The sequence below is a fragment of the Cervus elaphus genome, chromosome 4 (genome assembly GCF_910594005.1).
Source record: "Cervus elaphus chromosome 4, mCerEla1.1, whole genome shotgun sequence".
Lineage (NCBI taxonomy): Eukaryota > Metazoa > Chordata > Mammalia > Artiodactyla > Cervidae > Cervus > Cervus elaphus.
The window spans coordinates 10,351,402-10,378,199 of NC_057818.1; the positions used below are offsets into that span (position 1 = coordinate 10,351,402).

Sequence of the window (26,798 nt, forward strand, 5' to 3'; positions counted from 1 at the left end):
GGGTTTCCTTCCCCATTGCTTTCCAGGTGGAGAGTGGTCTTTACAATGTGCGCATATTAGAGTATCATGCATCTTCTTTGATAAACTGAGCCTCCATGTCTTGGGCTCCTCCCATGAGCCAAGCATATGCTTTATCTTCACTGAACGGTTCTGTGGTCCTCCATTCACCATCAAACACCTTCACAGGGATTCTAAGACCTTTCAGGAGAAGAGCCCTTGCCAAAACCTTCATCTGCAGTGTCTGCTATTCCACTCAGTAAATTATGAATGGTTTCCAGAATAGAATGTTCTAGTTCATGACTTTGTACCTTCAGCTTCCTCTTACCCAAACTTCCCTCTTGCTTCCACTTCATTTCTCTAGACTTTTGCCTTTGTCCAACCACACACTCTACTCTACAGGAGATCCATCTCAAACATAACAGCTCTTGCATGACCCTCCTAGTAATCCAGGTTATATCATTCACTTCCTCTTCTGGAAACTCACTCTTTACCCCTTGCACACACCCTCATTACTGCATTATTATACAAAGATGTCCATCTCCCACTCCTCACCACAAGGTTTCTTAAGAACCAAAACTATGTTTCCATCAGGGTTCTTTCAGATACAAGTGACATAACCCAATTCAAAACTGCTAAAGCATAGTTCAGTTCAGTTCAGTTCAGTCGCTCAATCGTGTCCAACTCCCTGCGACCCCATGAACCACAGCACGCCAGGCCTCCCTGTCCATCACCAACTCCTGGAGTTTACCCAAACTCATGTCCATTGAGTCGGTGATGCCATCTAACCATCTCATCCTCTGCCATCCCCTTCTCCTCCTGCCTTCAATCTGTCCCAACATCAGGGTCTTTTCAAATGAGTCAGCTCTTCGCATAAAGGGAATGCATTTTGCTTACATAACTAAAAAGACCCGTTTGCTTCAGGCATGTCTGGATCCAGGCACTCAAGCAATGTTGTCAGGACCCAGTCTCTCTTAATTAGCTTTGCTTCCTCCTGTTCTGGCTTCACTTGGGGGTTTTCCATGAAGACCTCAAGGACTTCCTGCTTATATCCTCTTCACAGCTGACCTACCCAGAAAAAAGAAACTAATATAGCTGTTTTCTAGAAATGTCATTTTCCTGGCCTTGTCTCTTGCTATCCCTCTTATTGACTTGATGGTGTCTTGTTAGGAGATGTTCAATATACACCGTCTAGAGAGGCCCAGCGGGACAGTATTGGCCATAGTGAATAATAAAGTAGTACTTCTTGAAATGCTAATAACAATGGCAGTGTCCTGGGATGAAAGGATCCAATCAGTATGCCTTCCAAGGTGTGAGCATTTGGAAAACACTATACATGCTGTTTTGGGGCCTGCATTCTGGAGAATAGTCCTTACTGAGGCAGAGTTACCAATATACTGATTCAACACCGATACAGAATTACCTGTTCTCGAGGTGTCTTTCGACTTCAGCCTCTCAAGTCAAACAGAAAGTGGAGCAGCAGAACAGGGTCATTTAAAATCGTGAAGAAGGATGTTTGCTAAAGAACCCTCTGGGCCACGTGGATAAACCACAAAACCTCAGCTCCTGTAAGAGGGCCAACAACTGTGCTGTGTCCCTACACAGTAGATTTTTAAATTAGTATGAACATATTGTTCATTTTTGCTCTGGTATCTGCGTGCTCAATTATATCTGACTCTTTGTGATGCCCTGTGGACTATAGCCTGGCAGGTTCCTTGGTGCGTGGGATTCTCCAGGCAGGAATACTGCAGTGGGTTGCTGTGCCCTCCTCCAGAGGAATCTTCCTGACCCAGGAATCGAACCTGTGTCTCCTGCCTTGCAGGTGGATTCTTTAAATGTGAGCCATGGGGGAAATCCCTTTGTTTGTTATTAATATTAATTTTTAAAAAACTGTTATGAAGTCCTACAGGTATAACAAGTTTATTGGCCAGCTTAGAATTCTATGGCAGGAGTTGGCAAGCTGTGGCCCTGCCTTTTTTTTTTTTTTTTAACATTTTGAAAAAATAGTAGATTCACTCTTTGCCAAGCCTCCCCCAGTATTAATATCTTGTGTAACTATAGTACAATATCAAAACCAGGAAATTGGCATTGGTGTAATTCCCAGAGTTCATTCAGATTTCATCAGTTATACATGTAAGTGCATGTGTGTGTATGTGTGTGTGTTTGCTTGCAATTTCATAACGTGTAATTTTATGCAATATCACCCCACTCAAAATACAGAACTGTTCCATCACCACCAGACTCTCTTATGTTACCTCTGAAGAGCGATATTCTCATTCTTAACCTGTTCTCTCAGAGAAGGCAATGGTAACCCACTTCAGTACTCTTGCCTGGGAAAGCCCACGGACAGAGGAGCCTGGTAGGCTACAGTCCATGGGGTGCGAGTCGGACACGACTAAGCGACTTCACTTTCACTTTTCACTTTCATGCACTGGAGAAGGAAATGGCAACCCACTCCAGTGTTCTTGCCTGGAGAATCCCAGGGAAGGGAGCCTGGTGGGCTGCCGTCTATGGGGTCGCACAGAGTTGGACACGACTGAAGTGACTTAGCAATAGCAGTAACCTGTTCTCTATCTCTTTAACCTTGTGATTTAAAGAGTATTTTGTAAAGGTATATAGATTATTATATAGATCTGCCACCTGTTTTTGTATATCCTATGAGCTCAGGATGGTGTCTATATTTTTAAATGGTTAAAAGAAATCTGAAGAAGATTTTTTGGACACATGAAAATTATATGGGATATAAATGTCAACGTCCCTATTGTTTATTGGAATGCAGCCACTCCCGTTCATTTACAGGTTGTCTGTGGCTGCTCACACCATAATGGCAGAGTTGAGTGAGTAGGACTTGCAATGTTAAAGCATTTACTATCCAGCATTTTACAGGATATGTTTGCTGGTCCCTGTCATAGGGCATTCTCAAGCTGCCACCTGTATATTTGACTGGTCAAAGGTAGGCATCAGACTGAGTCAATTAAAACCATCACTTGGAGGGATTAATTGGAGGCATCCTCTCCTCCTGTCACCAACCTCGTAATAGCTGTTGAGCTCTTACTACATGCCAGGCATCCTCTCACTTACAACTCCCAGTCATTACTGCATGTAAATGTCAGACTCAACTCAGCTGTGCAAGAAATGTAACTTTATTTTCTATAAGCCAACTCAATTTCTATCTTGAGCCACGTGGTGAAAACCATGTCAGTCATTTGGAGTTTTCTCTCATTTCCGCATGGTGGCATCCTGAATTCCTAGGGATGGGACATTACATCTTTGATGGCCAGTGCTTCATGCTGGACCCTGCTGAGATGTCCAATACTCTGTCCAGTCCTCATGCAAGTTGGCTGCTACTTGCCTCTTTGAAGTCATCAGAAGGGCGCTGTTAGGGCTGGTGTCTGCTGCCATTTCTGTGCCTTTCCTAGCATGGAGGCTCATTCTGCGCCTCTGTATCCCAGTGTTTCTCACACGTGGATGTGCATCTCACACTTGGGCACATTATGTCACAATGCTGAGCTTCAACAGTAATTTCTGATCATCAGTTTCTGATTCAGCAGGTCTGAGATGGGGCTCCAGTATTTGCATTTCTAACAAGTTCCCAATTGCTGCTGCTGGTCTGGACCACACCTTGAGAACCACTGGTCTAAACCCTGCAGTGGCCCAGGGAACTCAGAGAATCTGCTTCAGATCTATCTAGCTGAACACGCCCCGGATCCTGTCGCCTGTTTCTCTCATGTGACTCATGCTCCAGACCCTCCTCCCCACAAAGCACGCGGAGTTTCTGTATTACCACTCTCCTGCCATTTAGGGCAATGACTCCGAAGCTTGGTTGTACACCAGAATCACCTACGTAGGGAATTTAAAAAATGGCTAATGCTGAGATCCCCTTTCTTTACTACCCCACAGTTGCTGATCTAATTGGCTGCAGTGTGGCCTGGGTGTCGGGGTTTTAAAAAGCTCCCCAGATGATTTTAATGTGCAGTCAAGGCTGAAAAATCACCAGTTGTGGACAGTGGTTCTCCAAGTGAGGTCCAGGCCTGCAGTGTCAGCGTCACCTGGGAACTTGCTAGAGATGCAGATTGTCAGGCCTCACCCCAGACACCCCCAATCAGTATTGCTTCTGTTTTATGTTTCGGCTTGGGCCATGAGGCATGTGGTATCTTAGTTCCCTAACAAAGGATTGAACCCACATCACCCTGTATTAGAAGGTGAGGGCTTAACCACTGGGCCTCCAGGGAAGCCCGAAGACAAAGGTGTAAGAGTTGAAGTGATCTCTTGCCCAGATCTCAAGTCCCAAATGGGTCCTTTTGACTTTGGAGCTTGAAGGATTAAAAATCCTCCCACCCTCTTGGTATTGCCCGATCTCAGAGCTGTTCCTTTCTGTCCTCAGGACTGTGGGCTGTGATCAACAATGCCGGAGTCCTTGGCTTACCAACCGATGGGGAACTCATTCCCATGACCGAATACAAACGATGCATGGCCGTGAACTTCTTCGGGGCCGTGGAAGTCACGAAGGAATTTCTGCCTCTTCTTAGAAAATCCAAGGGGAGGCTGGTGAACATCAGCAGCATGGCAGGTGAGCTTGCCTTTCCCCCACAAGGTTGTGGCTGCCAGTCCTACGAGATGCAGCCTGTAGTACTCTTTGTGGGCTGAACAAGAGAACAGGACTCTCATGCAGGGCTGGGTGAAGATTAGTCAAACATCCTGTGTTTGCCATTGATCTTAGTACAAAACCTTTTTTTTCCCTTTCAAATCCTTTCATGTACTGACTCTTACCTATCTTCTGACTCATCTGTTCATTACTGGGGATTTAGGGTTCTCATGTATCCTCACAGCGTGACTGCTACTGCGCAAGCTTCCTAGATTTGGCCAGGAAACCCTGCACACAGTTCACGTCAGCATGATGGGGCACCTGTGTTTTCCACCCTCCCAGTTTCTGCACGCTCTGTCATTCCTTGGACAATGAGTCGGCACACCTTCACTCTTTTGGCACTGTCAGAGCTCCGTGTTTTTGTTGGCTGCCAACCACCATTTTCCATAAGATTGTTCCCATCGTTTTGCAGTCTCAAGATAGTTGGGATAGGGTGTGACAGTTGATGGCTTATCTCTGTCCATTTCAAAGAGCAGATAGTTAACAAGTCAAGGGTTTAACATCTCCTGTCCATAAAAAAAAAGCCCATGCAGATGATGTCAAATTCTTTCTCCTAGAATAGATATTTCCAAATTGGAAATAGATATTTCCAAAACCAGGCTAAGAAAACACACAAAAAAGAAACCTACAGGCCAATATCACTTATGAACATAGATGTAAAAATCCTCAACAAAATTTTAGCAAACAGATTTCAGCAACACATCAAAAAGCTCATTCCCCATGATCAAGTTGGGTTTATTCCAGGGATGCAAGGATCCTTCAATATATGCAAATCAATCAATGTGATACACCATATTAACAAATTGAAAGATAAAAACCATGTGATAATCTCAATAGATGCAGAAAAAGACTTTGTCAAAATTCAGCACCCACTTATGATTAAAATTCTTCAAAACATGGGCATAGAAGGACCCTATCTCAGCATAGTAAAGGCCATATATGATAAACCTACAGACTGGGGTTCCTCAGAACCTTAGTTGGCTTTGAGTGGTTGTTTGGGGGGTTGTTTGGGGAAGTCACTGTGTGGGTAAGTGGGAAGCCAAGAGGGTGGGCTCTAAACTCCAGAATCCTGTCTTTGTGTAGAGGAATACCGATCTTCACTGTTGGCTCAGTTGGCTCTGAGTAAGATTTTTTTTCTTTTTTTTTTTTTAAATAAAAGTCCAACTATTTGTTTGTTTGATTTGGGTTTCTTTACGTTTCAAGGGGGAAGGGTTTTTTTGTTTGTTTGTTTGTTTTTTAAATTTTTTAGACAGTTGATATTGTCCCTGATATTTTCTTCCCTGGTTCTAATTTAGCAACTTCCTTGAACTTTACAGCTATTTGAGTGTGTTGCTAACATTGATACTTTCCCTTGTGGCTCAGACAGTAAAGAATCATCTGCCTGCAATGCAGGAGACCCAGGCTCAATCCCTGGTCAGGAAGATCCCCAGGAGAAGGGAATGGCAACCCGCTCCAGTATTCTTGCCTGGAGAATCCCATGGACAGTGGAGTCTGGCAGGCTACAATCCAAGGGGTCGCAAAGAGCTGGACAAGACTGAGTAACTAACACTTTCAACATTAACACTGCTGGTTGCAGGGAAGGAAGGAAAGAAGGAAGGAAAAGAGGGAGGGAGGAGGGAAAGGATGGAGAGAGAGATAGGTCTAAGATGGTTAAGAGCAATGAGTGTTGTATTTTAACTTTCGTGAGAACCCCAAAATATTTCCAGTTTTTTTGCTAAAGCAAACCAATCCTGAGAAAACACATTGGCAGTATTTCACCCTTACCTTTCTTCTGAACTTAGCCTTTACATTTTTGACCTCTGCAAAAACTTCAGTTTCCTCAGTCTGGTACTTCTGGAAGTCTCACATGTTCCTTTGCCTCATTCATTCAACAAATATTTACTGAAACGACTTATCATTGCCTTTTGCTTGACACAGTGACAAGGAAGTTTTTCTCTTCCTCTGTGCTCAACTTTGAGCTGCTTATTCATTCGTAAGATTTTATTTTACATTTCACTAATATGCACACTATCTGTTATTGGCCCTGTGTCTGGCATGAAGTAAAAGCTCAATTAATAAATGAAAAAATGCAAGGGTGTAAATGAATGGAAAAATGGATGAATGAATGGGCAAGTGATGAATTTATACTACGAGGATGTCCATTCATACATCTTCAACTTGGCCTCTAAAACTTTTTATAAGCCTTTAAAAAATTTTTTTTGGCCATGCCACATGGCATGTAGGATCTTAGTTCCCTGACCAGAGATCAAACCTGCACCCCCTGCATTGGAAGCACAGAGTCTTAACCTCTAGACCATCAGGGGAGTCCTTAACCCAAGACTTTGAACTGACTTGTCACATGTTTGGGCTTCCCTGTTGGCTTAGACAGTAGAGAATATGTCTGCAATGCAGGAGACATTGGTTTGACTCTTGAGTTGGGAAGATCCCCTGGAGAGGGGAATAGCTACCCACTCCAGTATTCTTGCCTGGAGAATTCCATGGACAGAGGAGATTGGTGGAATACAATCCCTGGGGTTGCAAAGAGTCGGATATGACTGAGTGACTAACATTTTCACTTATTACATGTCTCCATTAGAGGAAAATTTTTGAGTATTAAATCATACATCTCACTCTTATTCTCACCATTAGACATGCAAAACCTTTACACCTAGCCTTAATTATTTCCATTCCATTATTTTACCATCATCATCAAGTCAACATGTCTGAAGCTCAACTTGCTACTACCAACTCAAAAATTTGCTCTCTTAACTTTTTTCTGTTCATCTCCTGGTCTTTAGGTTTCAGAGCTTCGAGCTTTCTTGGGTTTCTTTATCCCTTTCTCTCCTTTGCTCTCAGCCAGTCACCCACTGGAGCCTCTCACTCCACCCACCAGGATGCATGGAGTCTTCCTTCATCACACCCAGCTCTGAATCCTTATGTTTCAGGGAAATCCCAGCAGTGGGTTCATTTATAGGACTCAGAAATCACCCAGGGTATTTTATAAAGTTGTTAGACCAATAGCATGAAATCAGAGCAGACAGGAAACATATGTCCCTGACAGCGCAGGCGTTTGTAAGAAGACAGGAGCCAAAGATATTAAGCCATGCATACAGTTTACCTTATTGATGAGGAGCAGAGGAATTCAGCAGAATTCCTTGCACTTTGCTGATGAGTGTTTTGCAGAACAATGGAAAAGATTTTAAGCATGGAGAAAAGAAGCCAGACTGTAACACAAGAATCAGAAAAGTCATGGGATGTGTAAAAGACACTATATAGCCTACTACTAATCCACAGAAATTAACATCCAAGATGATGACAGCTTGACGACTTGATGATGAGTCTCTTGGCAAAGCTAATGTAATAGTAATTTTGGAAAATGTACTTATTTGGGAGTACATGCTGGCTTTTTCTCATTTTGAGGATGGAAGTATGGAGAGAGAGAGAGAGCCAGTCACTAACAAGCATTCTCCAAAGTCCTCCCGGGAGCTCCTGGCTGCCCTGACCCTTCAGGTTGTCTTGAGCCTGGCACCTTGGCCACCCTCTGCATGACAATATCATGTAGAATTATCATGGAAATTTGTATCAACAAGGTGGAGCCAAGCTGGAACTGATAACTCTGTTCCAGTTATTCAAGGCTGCATAGCAAGCAACCCCAAAGACAGTGTCTCAGGATACTGTGAATAGATAACTGGTCTGGCAGAGAATAATGATCTCTCAAATATATCCACGCCATAATTCCCTGAACCTGAATTATGTGACCTTACCTGGCAAAAGGGACTTTGCAGGTATGATTGAGTTAAGGACCTGAAAGGCAGAGGTTATCCCGAGTTATCTAGGTGGGTCTGATGCGGCTACAAGAATCCTTATAAGAGGGAGGCAAGAAAGTCAGAGTCAAAGAGCGGTTGGAAGATGGATAGTTGTGACCAATAAGTACATTTAGAACTGATGTTACAATACTTAGAGCGGTGCCTGGCGTATAGTAGACTTCTAATAAATGTTAATAATTATTAGGAAACATCCATTAGGCATTATGGAGAAGGAAATGGCAACCTACTCCAGTATTCTTGCCTGGAAAATCCCATGGACAGAGGAGCCTGGCGGGCTACAGTCCGTGGGGTCAGAGTCAGACATGACTTAGCAATTAAACAAACAACTATTAGGCTTTAGGCATTTGGGGGATGCCATCAGATATATGATCCCAACAAGCCTGCAAAGTATTAGTATCCTCCTTTTGCAGTTGTGAAAATCAAGTTTCAGAACAGTTACATAACCAGCCCTGCAGCTAGAACTGGAATTGAACTTTGGCCCCATGTTCTGATGCACCAAGACTGATGCACCCACTGATTCAGGTGGGATCTTGTGTTAACATCATGTCAGAGAGTTTTCCCAAAGGATCACCTCTACCATGTTCCTCTGCCTACTAATCTGCAAGCTTTGGCCTCCCCCCCATACCCAGGTGTAAAGAGGGTCAGTATAAACACTCCTGTAGACAGGAAGTTTCAGGATTGGGGCAGGGCAGAAACATTGCTTCTTTAAAGACTTCTCCAGGAGATGCACACAAGAGTCAATCACATTATGAATACACCCTTCCCTCCTACATCTCCCCCTCTCCAAAGAAAGCAACAAGAAACAGAAAGAACAAGAGAGGCAGCATGTAGCTATATAGGTAGAATCAGGTTTCAAAAAGGAGAGAAAGCCAGGAAGCTGAGTGGGGATAAACTGCGTAGGTTTTGATCCTGTCTTTCCCGCTGACAGTGGAGTGACCCAGGACAAAGTCCTGAATCTCTGAGTTGCAGCTTCTGCATTTTACAAAGGGGATAATAATGATTGTTCCTTCTTGGGGCCATGGTGAGATGGGATGAAATGACATGGATTTAAGCATCAGCCTTGAAGCTGGCGTGTAGTAGAGTAAGAGACTCAAAGGCCATCTGCCATGAAGAGGCTGGCTCTGTGTGCCCCTGTGGATTTTTATCTTGCCCACTGCTGGCATCACCATGCCTGATTGTGACACTACATGGCATTTCATCCTGCTGCTTCCTATCACACACTATGGCTCCTGGGCAGATAAGCCCAATAGGTCACTACTTCAAGATTTGACCACAACTTACCTGGGAGGACATTTCCACCCCCCACCCCCTACCCCTCCCCGTAAGAAAGTTCGTTTCTCATCCCTCCCACAGAATAGGATAGCTCTTGAACCTAAATCCCGGCAAGGCAGTTTGATAAATATTTAACCAAGGATTGAAGGAAGTGAGAGATGATTCTCTGATTGATGGGACAAAGGGCAGGTAAAAAATCTTTATGTTTGAGAGGTCTGAAAGTCTTTTCTGGCCAGCTGTCCTCTTAAGAAATTGCAGAGCAAATACCTGTGTTATATTGAAAGTTGTGCTTGAGTGAGAACAGCTAAAAGCAAACCTTATAAAAACAACTGAGGCATCAGGGATTTTGAGCCGCTCATGCTCTGAACTGTGCTCTTGTATCACTAGCTGGGAGATCTGGGGGCAGGCCACCCCACTTGTCTATGGGTCCCTTTCACCTTCTGTCATGACAGGGTGACACCGCACCTGAGTCTAAGGCAGCATTTCCCAGCCTCCACGTTATTGATATTTCCGAGGGGGCTAGTTCTTTCTGTGGGCGGCTGTCTAATGCACTATAGGATGTTTAGCAACATGTGTTCTTGATTCACTTGATGTAAGTAGTACCCACCCACAGTGCTGAGAAACCTTCAGATATTACCACGTATTCACTGGGGGTGGGGGTGGGGTACAGAATCACCCCCAGTTGAGAACTTCTGGTCTCAACCGTAGAGCTAAATGCGCCGTGGGTTCGAGCACTTAGCACAGTGGCAGAAGGTACTGTAGCAACAGGGACCTCTCTACTGAGAGACAGTAGTGGTTGCCCAAGTCGACTGAAAAGATGCAGAACTTGAGAGTCGCGAGTTGAGTTTTATTGGGGGCAAAATGAAGACTGCAGCCTGGAAGGCAGCACCTCAGATAGTTCTGAGAGACTGTTCCAGAAGAGGTAGTAGGGGAAGGTGGATATATAAGATTTTGATGAAGGGGGGAGTTCAATACTATTAAACATTCATTTACAAAAAGGTTTCTGCTAGTCACGAGGATCTGATGCGACCATGAAGGGATTTATTGTTTTTTTAGATATGAGGAGATGGAAAGATTGAGGTTATAGAATCTGTTCCTAAAACATCTATCTAAAGACCCAGGCCACCAGATTGCCTGGAGCACAGAGTGCCTTACTCCACCCTCATCTCCCTCAGGGGGTGTTAAAGGTCAACAGCCGCAACAGTGCAGGGTTCAACCTTCGCAGAGGCAGATGGTGAATGCCCTTGTTATTCAGTCATTGGCAATGATCTTGGCAAGTGACGATTTGTAGTTGACACCCAGCTCATCAAGCTATTTAAAAATGTTTGAAAATTACTTTGCACCAAAGTCAGTGGCCTCACAGAGAGTCTTACAAGTCTACAAGTTATGGGTATCGGTAGATCCAACCTTGAGTTCAGTTTGACTTAGTCCATGTGGTGGTTTAGTCACTAAGTCGTGTCCAACTCTTGTGACCTCAGGGACTGTATCCCACCAGGCAACTCTGTCCATGGGGTTTCCCAGGTGAGAGTACTGGAGTGGGTTGCCATTTCCTTCTCCAGAGGATCCTCCAACCCAGGAATTGAACCCCGTATCTCCTGTCCTGCAGGCAGATTCTTTACCGACTGAGCCACCAGGGAAGCCCTAATAGGTAGATACTGACTATGGGATCATGCCTGGATTTTTTTTTTTTCCTTGCCGAACTAGCTGCCTTAAGGGAACCATCTGGCAAATCATTCAGCCAGTTTCAGCTGCTCAGTGATGTGAGAGGAAGCCAAAAATGAGATCTACTTCCTTAAAACTAGCCAGGGCAACCGTAGGACAATGGGTAGAGAGGAGAGCAAGATGGAGTGAACGTCTTTGTGCTGAGTTTAATTAGATGCTTACATACTTGAAGTCATTCATTTCTAACATCTACAGGATGCAGAGACTAATTCCTTTTATTTATTTATTTTTTATTATTTTTTTTAATTTTTAATTTTTAATTTTTTTTTTTATTAGTTGGAGGCTAATTACTTCACAACACTTCAGTGGGTTTTGTCATACATTGATATGAATCAGCCATGGATTTACACGTATTCCCCATCCCGATCCCCTCTCCCACCTCCCTCTCCACCCGATTCCTCTGGGTCTTCCCAGTGCACCAGGCCGGAGCACTTTAATTCCTTTTAGATCAAGAACACTCTAGCCCAGGATCATCCAGCTGGTAAGCAGTGGAGTCAGGGTTGGTACCCAGGTCTGTTTTTTTCCTCCAAATTCTGTGTTCCTCTCACTCTTTCAGACTACCAAACAAGGAGATACCAGGCAAAAATGGGGGACAAAAAAACCCCAAAACAAACAGAAAAACCACAGATCCTAACTCTAGTATGTTTAAGCAATGATGAGGAAGTGTTAGCAGTTGGGGGCTGTTGCCTACATCAGTGCTTCTCAAACACTGTGTACGGTGATCACCTGCTTGTTGTTCAGTCGCTCATTTGTGTCTGACTCTTTGTGACCCCATGGACTGCAGCACGCCAGGCTCCCCTGTACTTCACTATTTCCTCGAGTTTGCTCAAACTCATGTCAAGTCGGTGATGCCATCCAACCATCTCATCCTCTGTTGCCCCCTTCTCCTTTTGCTTTTAATTTTTCTCATCATCAGAGTCTTTTCCAATGAGTCTGCTTTTGCATCGGGTGGCCTTGTTAAAATGCAGGATTTGACTGAATTGGTCTGAGAGGGCTTAAGATTCTGTATTTCCATAACTAGTTCCTAAGTGAATGCTACCTGGACAATTTTTTTAAACTTTGGATGCATTAATACCAGCAAGAGGGCTACTTAAAAACAATGACAGGAAACCAAAACTTCAGTGAGGTAATATTTCACACCCACTAGGATGACTGTCATGAAAAATCAGAAAGCAACAGTTGATCTGCCAGGATGTGGAGGAACTGAAACTCTCCTGAATTGCTAGTGGGAATGTAACACGGTGCCCCCACTGTGGAAAACATTTGGCAGTTCCTCAATAAATTAAACATAGAGTTACAGTATGATTCAGCAATTCTACTCCTAAGTATGTACTTAAGATAGCAGAAAACTGGTGTTCAAACAAAAACTTGTACACAGGTCTTCATAGCATCATTATTTATATTAGCTAGAGATGGAAACAACCCAAATGTCCATCAACTGATGAACTGATGAACATAATGTGGTCTGTCCACACAGTGGAATATTATTAATCCACAAAAAGGAACAAAGCTGAAGGGTGAACCTTGAGAAGATCGTGCTAAATGACAGGGGCCAGCCACAAAAGGCCACATCTTGGGACAGTCCAAAACAGGCAAACCCATAGAGACAGAAAGCAGGTTAGTGGTTCTCAGGGCCTGGAGGGAAAAGCCATGAGAGGTATGGGGTTTCCTTTTGGGGCATTGAAAATACAGAACCAAATAGTACTGTTGGTTGTGCAATATTGTAAACATACTAAAAGCCACTGAATTTTACACCTTAAAAAGGTTAGATGGTGAATTTTACATTTTGTGTATTTTATCACAGTAAGAAAAAAATCCTGCTCTCACCCCCAGAATTTCTGATTCAGTGGGTCTGGAGTGGGACCTGAGGGCTTGCACTTCTAATAGACTCCCAGCTGCTGCTGCTGCTTCTCAATCAGACTTTGAACAAGGTCTTAGATATTTCTTTTGATACTGAACAGTTTGCTGAATCCTCAGGGACTGGGGAGATGCTGTTAATCTCAAATTTCTGTTATCCATACCTAAACGAGGTAAGCAAACCTATCTCTCCTGGGTTGGTCTGTGTTCTTTTTTTCCTCCTTTTGCCTGCATTTCGTAGCATGCAGAACTTCCCCAACTAGGGCATCAAACCCATGTCCCCTGCAGTGGAAGCATGGAATCTTAATCACTGGACTACCACGGAAGCCCTGGTCTGTGTTCTTGAGTTGGAAAGGTGCAATATAGTAATGAACTTTGTTCCTTTTTGGGGGAGGGGGATGGAGGTGGGGAATCTTAGATCCCTGACCAGGGATTGAACCCTGGCCCCCAGCAGGGAAGCACTAACCCCTGGACAGCCAGGGAATTCCCTGGACTTTGTTACTTCAATTGGCTCACTTGACCTTGGAGGAAGCAGAAACCAGCTGGGAGCCCTCACTACTTTCTCCTGAGACAAGGTCATGAGAGTACTGTCTTGGGAAGATATTAGAGAATGAGAAAGCTGCTGTGGACACAGGACCCTGACTATAAATGTGTAACTTCAGGGTTCCCTCTGCTTTAGCCACGGCCACCATGAAGTCCAAGACAAGGAACCCCAGACTGATGACAAATGTGAATGTTGAGTTTGTTCTTGCCAGACAACAGAGTCACTGAGTAGTTCCCCGAGGCAGAAAAACTGGGTGGCGGAGACTGGTAGGTTTAGGAGCGGGTGGGATGCTGCATTCATGGTGGCTCCACCAAGTAGAGACAGATGGTTTGCAGTTGTGAAGGATGGAAAGAGTCCAGGGCTTCCCTGGTGGCTCAGTGGTAAAGATTCCACCTGCCAATGCAGGAGATGCAGGTTCAATTCCTGGGTCAGGAAGATCACCTGGAGGAGGAAAGGGCAGCCCACTCCAGTATTCTTGCTTGGGAAATCCCATGGACAGAGGAGCCTGGTGGCTATAGTCCATGGGGTTGCAAAACGTTAGACATGACTTAGCAACTCAGCAACAGCAGCAGCAGCAAAATAGTCCATAAGTTTGTACGCAGGTGGTTAAAACAAGTCCCCTTGTTGCCTGGGTGTTCCATTAAGTTGCTTAATAACAGGTCACCCCATATTCTGGGCTGTTTACCAGTGCTGGCTACTTAGAATCTATTGACAGGAACCCGAGCATTCAATTTTAATATCTCCTAAGCGAATGTTCAAACTACCACACAATTGAACTCATCTCACACACTAGCAAAGTAATGCTCGAAATTCTCCAAGCCAGGCTTCAGTAATACGTGAACCGTGAACTTCCAGATGTTCAAGCTGGTTTTAGAAAAGGCAGAGGAACCAGAGATCAAATTGCCAAAATCCGCTGGGTCATCGAAAAAGCAATAGAGTTCCAGAAAAACATCGATTTCTACTTTATTGACTATGCCAAAGCCTTTGACTGTGTGGATCACAATAAACTGTGGAAACTTCTGAAAGAGATGGGAATACCAGACCACCTGACCTGCCTACTGAGAAACCTATATTCAGGTCAGGAAGCAATAGTTAGAACTGGACATGGAACAACAGACTGGTTCCATATAAAAGGAGTACGTCAAGGCTGTATATTGTCACCCTGCTTATTTAACTTCTATTCAGAGTACATCATGAGAAACTCTGGGCTGGAAAAAGCACAAGCAGGAATCAAGATTGCTGGGAGAATATCAATAGCCTCAGATATGCAGATGACACCACCCTTATGGCAGAAAGTGAAGAGGAACTAAAAAGCCTCTTGATGAAAGTGAAAGAGGAGAGTGAAAAAGTTGGCTTAAAGCTCAACATTCAGAAAACTAAGATCATGGCATCTAGTCCCATCACTTCATGGGAAATAGATGGGGAAACAGTGGAAAAAGTGTCAGACTTTATTTTTTGGGGCTCCAAAATCACTGCAGATGGTCACTGCAGCCATGAAATTAAAAGACACTTACTCTTTTATGAAAGTTATGACCAGCCTAGATAGCATATTAAAAAGCAGAGACATTACTTTGCCAACAAAGGTCTGTCTAGTCAAGGCTATGGTTTTTCCAGTGATCATGTATGGATGTGAGAATTGGACTGTGAAGAAAGCTGAGTGCCAAACTCTTGAGAGTCCCTTGGACTGCACAGAGAGCCAACCAGTCCATCCTAAAGGAGATCAGTCCTGGGTGTTCATTGGAAGGACTGATGCTGAAGCTGAAACTCCAATACTTTGGCCACCTCATGCAAAGAGTTGACTCATTTGAAAAGACCCTGATGCTGGGAGGGATTGGGGGCAGGAGGAGAAGTGGACAACAGAGGCTGGGTGGAATCACCGACTCAATGGATATGAGTTTTAGTAAACTCCAGGAGTTGGTGATGGACAGGGAGGCCTGGCGTGCTGCAATTCACGGGATTGCAAAGAGTCAGACACGACTGAGCGACTGAACTGAACTGAACTGAAGCGAGTACCCCTCTAATGCAAAGTTTTGCTTTTGCATTAGCCAAGTCTGTGATGGGGGTGCATGTGGGATGGAGTGACGAACAGTACACTGTCACTTTAAATTTGCTTGCAGCCTCAGCAGAAATGTTTAACACTGGGTGTGCTTAGAGGGCTCATCTTTTATGTTTCAGATTAGCCAGACCTTGATTTGGGGGTCTTCTATTTGTTGTTATTTAATTGCTAAGTCATGTCTAACTCTTTTGCAACCCCATGGACTGTAGCCTGCCAGGCTCCTCTGTCCATGGGATTCCCCTCAAGAATACTGGAGTGGGTTGCCATTTCCTTCTCCAGGGAATCTTCCCGACCCAGGGATCGAACCCATGTCTCCTGCATTGGCAGGCGGATTCTTTACCACTGAGCCACCAGGGAAGTCTGTGGGCCTCCCATGACAAGCTTAAAAAAAAAAAAAAAAAGCTTAAATTTTTAGTTTTATTTACCAAAATGTTAAGAGACCTTGTGATCTTGGTACATCCAAAGACCTACATGGGAGCTAGGCAATTCTCCTGCCCTAAGATGTCTTAAAGAGAATATGCCTTTTAAAACTTTTTATTTGGAAGTAAGTATAGATTCTCAGGAAGCTGCAAGGAAATGGACTGGGAAGTCCTGTTGGCCCTTCACTCAGCCTTCCCTAAAGATAACATTTTGCATAATTATAGTGTGACATTGGAACCATCGGTACCATGCACAGAGCTTATTCAGACTACACCAGTTTTATCTGCACCCATTTATGTGTGTGTTTGTAATTTTGTGCAGTTTCATCATATGCATAGCTTTCTAAAACCACCAACACAATCAAAATACAGAATGTTTCGGCACAAGGATCCCCTGAGATATCCCTTTCAGGACTATATCCACACCCTCACCCCAACTTCTGGCGATCACGAATCTATTCTCCATCTGTATAATTTTATTTCAAGATTGTAATATAAATGGAATCATACAGTATGCAACCTTTGGAGACATGCTTTCACTCAACATAATTTAAAGGAAATATATTTTGACCAAGGCATATACAGCTCAAGACCAATCAAAACCAAACATATAAACAAGGAACATTTTCTTCCAGCATAGCCTTAGATTTAATTTCAGTCTCTTTAAACACAATATACATTACCCCTGCCCTCCCCCCCACCCCCTCCCATATCTCCGAGACTTAGATCAAAGATAAGACAGCAATGCCAGGTCACTATCCAACTTCTGAGTCACAACTTCTACAACTAAAACATAGACCTCAGTTTTCCTAGGTCCCAAGCTGTATTAACATTTACACGTCCAGAAGACAGAAATAAATGGAAAAAATCCAGAGATGTTCTTGAGAAGGATTTAACAACCAAATCTGACCACTGGAATCACCTGGAGGAGCTTTTAAACAACCCAGTGCCTGCGCAAATAACAGGAAGGTCTATTAGAGAGCCTGTTTTATGCCACTCACTCAGCTTTCACAACCATCTTGATTTACAGTTCAAAAGACTGGCGTCATAAACATGAACTGGTTTTCCTAAATTTAGCTGGCTTTGAACACAGGCACAGGTGGCTCCGGAAGCCAGCCCTTAACTGCTGCCCTCTGCTAACCTGTCTTCCAGCTGGCCACGTACTCCTCATCTCTAAAAACGTCCAAGAAATGACAAGTCTAACTGTCCAAACTGGGTTGAAAGTTTGAACAAGTTGCTTTAGCTTCTTTGGCCCTTCTCGAGGGTCAAAGGAAGGAATTGCATTCTGAACTCTTAATTTAATCACTTCAATAAGAAGCAGCTTAAATGTGTGGCAAGCAGGAATCAGAGTTTAATATTAGTTGCCAGATACTATATTGAAATTACATCAGTTAAGCCTCAGGACTCTTTCTTTTAAGTGACAGGGCCAAACCTCAAAGGAACTTAAAAGAAGGAAGCAGGAGTTTATGAGCTCACTGACTGGTTGCAAACAAGCTTCAAGGTCATCATAAATTCTTCTCCCAGCTCCATTTCCATTTTGGTCCGCAACCCTCCATCTCTAGCTTTCTGAACTCGCTTGTCGCCACTTTTGCTTACCTTCTGTGAGGTGGTGACAAAATCGGCCCCAGGAGTTCTAATGTTTCACCATTATCACACGTAGGAATCCAGGAATAAATGTAAAGCTATCTCCCTTCCACAACCTATATCAGGACTCTGCTCAGATGAGGTCACATGGACAGCCCCAACCCAGTCTCCATGGCCAGGGGATGCAAGAGCATGATTGGCCAGTCAGCCTCTCTTGATGATGACAATACCCCTGACTGACAGCCTTCCTGCAAAGACAGAGGGGTAAGGGAGAGTGTTTCCCAAAAGGAAGTTATGTGAGCCAGGCCAAAGATTTATTAAAAAAAATATTTTTTTTTTTGCTGCACCGCCTGGCCTGTGAGATCTTAGGTTCCCCACCAGGGGTCAAACCTGAACCCTTTGCACTGGAAGCGTGGGGTCTTAACAGTTGGATCATCAAGGAAGTCTGAGACCAAAGCTTTAATAATCATGTAAGAAGAATAATGCTAATTGATATTAGCTCTTCTAGATATCTCTTCAATGCCTGTGTTCTCTGCCCCCCAGTTTTACTGGGCTGCAATTTTCTGCCCAGGAGCAAGCATCTTTTCATTTCGTGGCTGCAGTCACTGTCCACAGTAATTGGGTTCCCTTTTCTCCAAACTCTCTCCAGCATTTATTACTTAGAGTCTTTTTGATGATGGCCATTCTGACTGGTCATACCCTCTTACAGAGATGTCCCACAGTTCTGTGGTGTCTATTACTCCTTGTGGCAATGTGTTAAGCCCAAATACAAGTACAGTAATGGCGTGAACAGTGCCCATTCTACCCCTCCTTCCCTCAACGTATGTCCACCCAGGACCTCAGAATGTAGGTTGGCCAAACCAGAAGGTCAGAGGTTGGGCAGCTGCTCTTTATTACATTAGCTTCGTTGCTGGGAGAGTCTGAGTCTTACACTTGGTTTGTCATTGGACCAGCTGCGATGGAACAGCAGTGGGAAGCAGAAGGAAAGGAAGCCAGAAAACAGCGTGACCAGGAATACACACTTGGGTACCAGGGGCTCTTGTCTTCCTTGGTCTGCCTTAGTCATCACTGATACCAGCTCCTGGCGTGAAGTAGGTACCATCTAAAAACTTAGTGAATGAACAAATAAAAACCTCAGACCTGATTTTTTTTTTTTTTCCTCTCGTTGTTCCCTAGGAGGGGTTCCAATGCAGAAGATGGCAGCCTATGGCTCATCCAAGGCAGCTCTGATCATGTTTTCATCAATCCTGCGACAAGAGCTGTCCAAATGGGGAGTTAAAGTCTCTGTCATCCAGCCCGGAGGCTTCAAGACAAGTAGGTGTCTGAGCCCAAGAGCCCTGCAGTGTTCATTCTGGAAGAGATTCTGACAGAGGTTCTGTTCTGACAGAGGTCCAATCAACCCCGCCAGTGGTGGGCCAAAATGGGGTTGGGATGGGTGGGCCTCCTTTAAGCGTGTATCAGTCGCTTCAGTAGTGTCCAACTCTTTGCGACCCTGTGGACTGTAGCCCTCTAGGCCCCTCTGTCCATGGGATTCCACAGGCAAGAATACTGGAGTGGGTTGCCATGCCCTCCTCCAGGAAATCTTCCTGACCCAGGGATCAACACCACCACCCCTTCAAGCACTGACAGTCAAGTGCCCGGCTTTGCAATGTATAATTGCTCCCCTGCTTCCTCACACCAACGAATTATATTGATGTCGTGTATTTTTTCAAACACCACCTCATCCCCTCTGGAGGATATGGATATGCTCTGCCTCCTTCTACCCTGGGAGGAGATGGTTGTCCTTTCTTCTCCTCTTGCTGAATCTCTGGACTCTAGGGAGAGGCAGATGACCGCCCCCCATGGCTCAGTCCTTAGTTCTGGGCCATCAAACATTTAATTGATGATTTAAGCGAAGATGTAAAAGAGCATGTCTAATAAAAAACCACACAGTGGGAGAGGGATGTCTAACACACTAAGGAACAAACCCTAGAGGTTTGAATATTAACTCAGACACACCAGATGTAAATCAAAGAGAAAAGCAGAACTTTGTCCTGAAGTATTTGGCAGCCAGGAGTCTCCCAGAGCTGTCCAGGAGGAGCCAGGAGATGGTGAAAGGGTTCATCTGGGAAGGAAACCTGGGGAAAGACACCTGACCCATCCAGGTTGAGAGGTGGGACCAGAACAGTAGGAATGGGGTGGGGGGAGGTGAAGTCTGGGGAGGGGTTTTCAGCTTGGGGACTCTCTGGGTGGGGAGAAGAGTTGAGGGGAGTTGATGGAAAAGGAGGGTGGGTCGGAGATGATGCCAAATGTGACAGCCTGAGAGAGCTGCCTGACAGCTAGTGGAAAAGGGGAGAATGGTGAACTGGCAGGAGGATTGAGGGCTTGCTGACACAGCCAACGTAAACTTCTAACACAGAGATGTGGGATGCACTATGGACCAGACAGCAGCCCTGCAATTAAGTGACTATTTCAAGGACCCAGTGAATTGTCATTGCTAGCATTTGGGGGGAGCTGCTCTTATCAGGCACTAGCCATTTTCCATACATTCCTTCCTGATGCTGTTGGTCTTATTTTTTAAATTGAGAAATATATCACATATACACAGTTTAGTAAATTGTTATAGAAACTAACGCACTTAACATCCAGATAAAAAAACAAAGCATCCCCAGCTCCCAGAAGCCCCCATATGGTCCTCTTCACTTTTAGCTCTCTCCTCCCTGCAACCCTTAACCTCCTGCACTTTTTCTAACACTTGTTTATTTGCTGTTCTTGACAGTGTTTAATGAATGCATGCATCCTCAAACAATAGTTTGGCTTTATTGGTTTTTGAGCTTTGAACAGAATCAACATGTATGTAATCTTTTGTGTCTGTCTTTTTTCACAAAATATTATGTTTTCACAATTCATCTGTGCTGTACATAGCTGTAATTCATTCATTTTCATTGCTGTGTCGTATTCTGTGAATATGCCACAAATTTTTCTACTATCAATGGGATATTTGGGTTGCTTTGGACTTCCCTGGTAGCTCAGACGGTAAAGAATCTGGCTGTAATGCAGGAGATCTGGGTTCGATCCCTGGGTCAAAAAGATCCCCTGGAGAAGGGAATGTCTACCCACTCCAGTATTCTGGACTGGAGAATTCCATGGACAGAGTAGCCTGGCAGGCTACAGTTCATGGGGTTGTAAAGAGTCAGACACGACTGAGTGACTTTTTCTCCTTTCTTTCTTTCTTCTTTGGACAATTGTGAACAATTCTGTGGAGCTCCTGGCACACGTACTGTAGTGTGTGTGTGTGTGTGTGTGTGTGTGTGTGTGTGTGTGTGTGGCTTTTCCTACGACACATACCCAGGAATGAGATGACTGGATCATAGATTTTCATTATCTTCAACTTTACTGGATAATTCTAAATTGTTCCCTTAATTATCATTCCAATTTTACTCCCATCCTTTCTGTATATGTCTTAATTTACATCACAGCCCTGAGGGGTACGTTTAATTGATATCATTCACCAGGTGAGGACACTGCAGTAGGGTGGGTAACAGATATTCCAGCATGGACATCTATGACACCACAATGGTGGGGAATTAGAAATCAGATCCCTTGGTGTAGTGCCTGGTTCTTTTATATCATAAACTAAGCTGCTCTCAATTTACAGCTGACATTTGGGGACTACCCTGGCGGCCCAGTGGGCTTTCCTGAGAGCTCAGAATCCACCTGCAATGCAGGAGACCCTGGTTTGATTCCTGGGTGGGGAAGATCCGCTGGAGAAGGGATGGGCTACCCACTGCAGTATTCTTGGGCTTCCCTTGTGGCTCAATTGGTAAAGAATCTGTCTGCAATGTGAGAGATCTGGGTTCAGTCCCTGGGTTGGGAAAATCCTCTGGAGAAGGAAAGGCTACCCACTCCAGTACTCTGGCCTGGAGAATTCCATGGACTGTATAGTCCCTGGGGTCTCAAAGAGTCAGACATGACTGAGCAGTGTCTTTCACTTCACTGGCAGTCCAGTGGTTAGCACTCCATGCTTCCACTGAGGGGGTTGGGGTTCAACCCCCTGATCATGGGGAAGATCCCACCACATGCCACACAGTGGGGCCAAAAAGAATAAGTAAAATGAAAAATAAAGCTGATATTTGCTGGGCTCTCTAAAGGCAAGAGGCCAGATGATAAAGGGCTGAGGACTTATGTTTGGAGAATGACATTTGAATTGGGAGATGAGGAAAGGAATCTTTAGGGACACAGAATTTCTGAAGACATTCAAGGAGACATCAGATTTTTGGGGTCCCTTGCAATAAAAATAGCTAAAACATTTTGCACTCCAAGCACATTTTAAGATTTTATGTGATCCCCTGGAGAAGGAAATGACAACCCACTCCAGTATTCTTGCCTGGGAAAACCCACGGATGGAGGAGCCTGGTGGGCTACAGTCCATGGGGGTCACAAAGATTCGACACGACTGAGCAGCTGAGCACACATGAGGTAGGCATCATAATAATCCCATTTCGTAGGTAGAAAACTGCGGCTCAGAGGAGTTAAGGAATTTCTCAAGCCCCAGAGCTGAGATGAGGTAGTGTTTGGATTTGGAACCAGGTCATCTTAACAGTTTTATGGTGTATGGCCTCAAAGTGGCAGGGGATGGGCAACTGTATGTCAGAAGACGTAGATGAAGTTTGATCAAAGGCTGGTGGCTTTGTCATCAATAAACATAGCTTTGGGGATTGTGAACAGGGCAGGTGCAAGAGTGGTTAGAAAGTCCATGAGATGTTCAGGGAGGGAGGAAGTGGAGAGGAAAAGAAACCCCCCTAGTCTGTGAGAGCAGAGACTAGGGAAGAAGCAGCTGGAGGAACCATAGATCATGCAAACATGCATTCCAAGTCAAAGAAACCCCCGAGTGGTGAGTGGTAATTGTCAGGGTAATCATTTCTTTAAGTATGGGTGTCAGGGTGTCATGCCTTCATGAAAAGAAATGAGCAGTTGAAACCCTGTTTGCATTTCCTTGAGTATAACTGGATTAGCCAGGCTCCCTCGCTGTTCTGATATCCAGGAGTCAGCCAGGCTGGCAAACAAGACTCACCCCCACGGCAACCTGTGTGCAATCACACACTTTGCAGGAGGGAGTGTGGGTTGCTACAACCTTTCTGGAAAGTAATCTGGCAGTAGCTATTAAAATTCAAAATATACCTGCTTTTTGACCAGATCATCACCCTCTGGGGACAGTATCCCAAAGAAGTAAAGGGTGAAAAACAAAAGAATATATTGTGCAAGGTTGTTGATGGCAGCGCTGCCTGAAATGGGGAAACCTAGGAACGACTGGGTCGTCCTTTGGTTAAGAAGCAGTGACTAAAAACTGCTCAGTGGAAAATTCTGCAGCTCTGGTTTAAACCTTGAGCTATTGACCAGGAGGCAGGTCTGTGATTTATTACTAAGCGAGCAAACCAAAACCAAAACCTGCAAACAAAGAATACATAGTCTATGTGTTTTCCAATGAAAACACATATAGTATGATCCTTTCTGTGTTTTGTTTGTGAAAACACAAATGAAATGAAGTTAAGCTGAAGTCAAACATACACGTATATGTTTATGAAGTAGAAGGGACTGTAAAAGGACACACAAAACTGTGAGTGACCTCAGAGGAGATTAATTTTTAAAAAATGCATCTTCTTATTATTCATTATTTATACAATAAGCAGACATTGCTACTATATTTTAAAGTAAATATATAGATATTTTTGGGCTCCCCTGGTAGCTCAGCTGGTAAAGAACCTGTCTGCAATGCAGGAGACCTTGATTTGATTCCTGGGTCAGGAAGATCCCCTAGAGAAGGAGTAGGTTACCCACTCCAGTATTCTTGGGCTTCCCTGGGGGTTCAGATGGTAAAGAGTCGGCCTGTAATGAGGGAGACCTGGGTTCGATCCTGGGTTGGGAAGATCCCCTGGAGGAGGGCATGGCAACCCACTCCAGTATTCTTGCCTGGAGAATTCCATGGAGAGGGGAGCCTGGTGGGCTACAGTCCATGAGGTCACAAAAAGTTGGACGTGACTGAGTGACTAAGCGCAGCACAGCACATAGATATTATTAAATTTTCTATAATAAGCAAGAATTTACTTCTATATTAAATTGTGGTTATATATTTAATCACATATCATTATGTGTTAAATTTTAATGTGTTATTTAAAATGAAAATTATATTTATTAAATAGATAAAATCATGTTAAAAAAATCATGTTCAAAATTATTTATTTTTTAACTTTTTATTCTTTTTTGGCTGAAAGGCTTTTGGGACCTTCCCTGACCAAAGATTTAGCCTGGGCAATGGCAGTGGAAACCTGGAATTCCAACCACTAGGCTACCAGGGAATTCCCAATGTTATATATTTAACTTTATACACAGGCATTACTGCTATACTTTTAAAAGTGAATAGAGGGGCCTGACGGGCCACAGCCCATAGGGTTGAAAAGAGTCGGACAGAGGTGACTTGGTACGTTGGCATAGATGATACATACATTATATTTTATATTGTATATAACAGTCATGAAAAGATATGTACTAGAATGTTTATGGCAGTACTCTTTGTAAGAGCCTCAAATTGAAAACAACCCCAATGGCCATCATAGTATAACAGATCAATAATTTATGGTATGCTTACAGAATGGAAAGCTATTGACTACACAATACATGTACCCATGTGTGCATGCATTTAAAGTCAGGTAAAACTCTATTCTGTTCATTGGAACAGTTGCTTCTGGGAAAGCAGCCTTGGCTGGTTTTTCCTCTTCTTGGTCTGGCTGCTGGTTACATGAGCTGTTCAGTTTGTGGAAACCTAGTCCTCTGTGCCCTGTTCTGTATGCCTGTTTAAAAGAATAGAATTGCCATTATAAAGCACATACTTTAGGATTTCCCTGGAGGTCAAGTGGTTAAGACTTCACCTTCCAATGCAGGGGGTGTGGGTTCAATCCCTGGTGGGAGAGCTAAGATTCCACATGCCTCTCTGACCAAAAAAAAAAAAAAACAACCCAGAACATCAACAACAGAAATAATTTTGTAACAAATTCAGTAGAGACTTTAAAAATGACGCACATCCAAAAATCTTAAAAAAATAAAAAAGCAAAACACTTACTTTAAAAGGCATTTGGGAATGTCCTTCCTAACAGAAGCCAATTCATAAGAGCCTTCTTCCCAATCAGGGGTAGGACATGCCTGTTCTGGCCTTCCCAGCATCTGAGCCTCTCTTTTTTTCCTCGCATCTCAGACATCTCAGGCACGAGTCAAATGTGGGAGAAGCTGGAGAGAACTGTCCTGGACAACCTCTCCCCTGAAGTGCAAGAGGACTACGGCCAGGACTATATCCTTAGCGAACGTAGTTTTCTCCGGTTAATGAAAACCTCCTCTGATCCCGACATCTCCCCAGTGCTCCTGGACGTTCGGCATGCCATCTCTGCTCAGAGCCCCTTTGCATTTTATGCGCCGGGGAAATTGTCTTATCCATGGCTCTGTTTTGCTTCCTTCAGCCCTACTGGCATATTTGATTATCTTAGCAGAAAAATACATACCTACAGTAAGAAGATGCCCAGAGTGTTAAGCACATCTAACTGGGAGGATAAGGCTATGTAGGCAAATCAGTGGGAAATGTTAAGCATCTTGGAATAAAAAGGAATCTCAAGCTTCTCATTAAAGTTGTGGCTTCCTTCCTTGCAGCCCCTGTGAATTCTGTTGGTTGAATAGGGAGACAGGAGGGAAGGGGGCAGGGCACAACTTTTAAAAGAATGATAGCTCCATTGGGCATATGACCAAAAAAAGCTGGTTAGAACCAACTAGGCCCAAGTTGCTGGAAGATTCAACTCCCAGTGGATTGAGCTTCGTTAGATGCTCATTGTAATTTATTAGCTAAATGACACACTCACAGGTGCCAGGACAGTTCTGAAGCCGACCATAAAAGGCCAGACGGCGGGCAGTGCTCCAATTCCTGAAAATCCTTACCCCTTCCCCGAAACAGTTGGAGTGATCCTCCCATTTGTTCACCTGTTAGCTTATGAAATCACCCAGCCCATAAAAACTGACTGTCCCATATTTCAGGGCTGCTCTCCAAGCCTTTTGAGATGGCCCACACTCGGTCTGTGGAGTGTATATCTTTCTCAATAAATCTACTTTTTACCTATCACTCTTCTGTGATGAGACATAAAAAACCTGAGCTTCATTAAGTCCTGAGACCAGGTGGGCGATTTCAATTAAAATACAATGGGTTTGAGGGGCTTCCCTGGTGGTTCGGTGGTTGGGAATCCACCTGCCATTGCAGAGGACGTAGGTTTTGATCCCTGGTCTGGAAAGATCCCACGTGCTGAAATGCCACAGGGCAACTAAACCCATGCGCCGCAACTACTGAAGCCTGTGCTCACTGGAGCCTGTGCTCTGCAACAAGGGAAGCCACTGCAATGAGAAGCCCATGTGCAGCAATGAAGACCCAAGGCAGCCAAAAATAATAAAATAAATAAAAACTTGGAAAAAAAAAAAAAAAAAGGACAGTGGGTTTGAGTCCCAATCTGAGTTGCATAGTTTCAATAGGACTTACTGAAGGGGAGACATGATCACCATGGAGAGCATTAATTGGGTGTTTACTTTGCCCTGGATAGATATCAGACATTCTTTCATCTAGTTCTCATTAGAGAATGGAGGTAGGTATCTTCACTCCTGTTTAATAGGCAAGGGAATTAAGTACCAGAGAGGTTAAATTCCTCGATCATTGTCACACAGCTAGCAAAAGGCAGAGCTAGAATTGAAATCCAGGTTGGATTCCACTGCCTGCCAGGAGAGGGGAAGAGAAAGAGAGATGAAGGAAGAAAAGAGAGCAGGATGGGAGAAGAAAAGGAAGAAATGGCAAGGACCACAGTGAAACTGAGTCTTTCTCACTGTACACTGATGT

General features: G+C 44.1%; 1 protein-coding gene across 2 annotated transcripts in view; it reads left to right on the forward strand.

Annotated features, from left to right (window-relative positions):
* HSD17B2 (hydroxysteroid 17-beta dehydrogenase 2) overlaps positions 1-25,554 on the forward strand; it is an 85,671-nt gene extending 60,117 nt beyond the window's left edge. For both annotated transcript variants that reach the window (XM_043898152.1, XM_043898153.1), the window contains 3 exons: positions 4,382-4,567; positions 19,079-19,216; positions 25,131-25,554. In XM_043898152.1, the coding sequence (XP_043754087.1) occupies positions 4,382-4,567; positions 19,079-19,216; positions 25,131-25,492 (686 nt within the window). In that variant the 3' untranslated portion in view covers positions 25,493-25,554. The remainder of the gene's footprint in view (positions 1-4,381; positions 4,568-19,078; positions 19,217-25,130) is intronic.
* Positions 25,555-26,798: the final 1,244 nt, after the last annotated feature.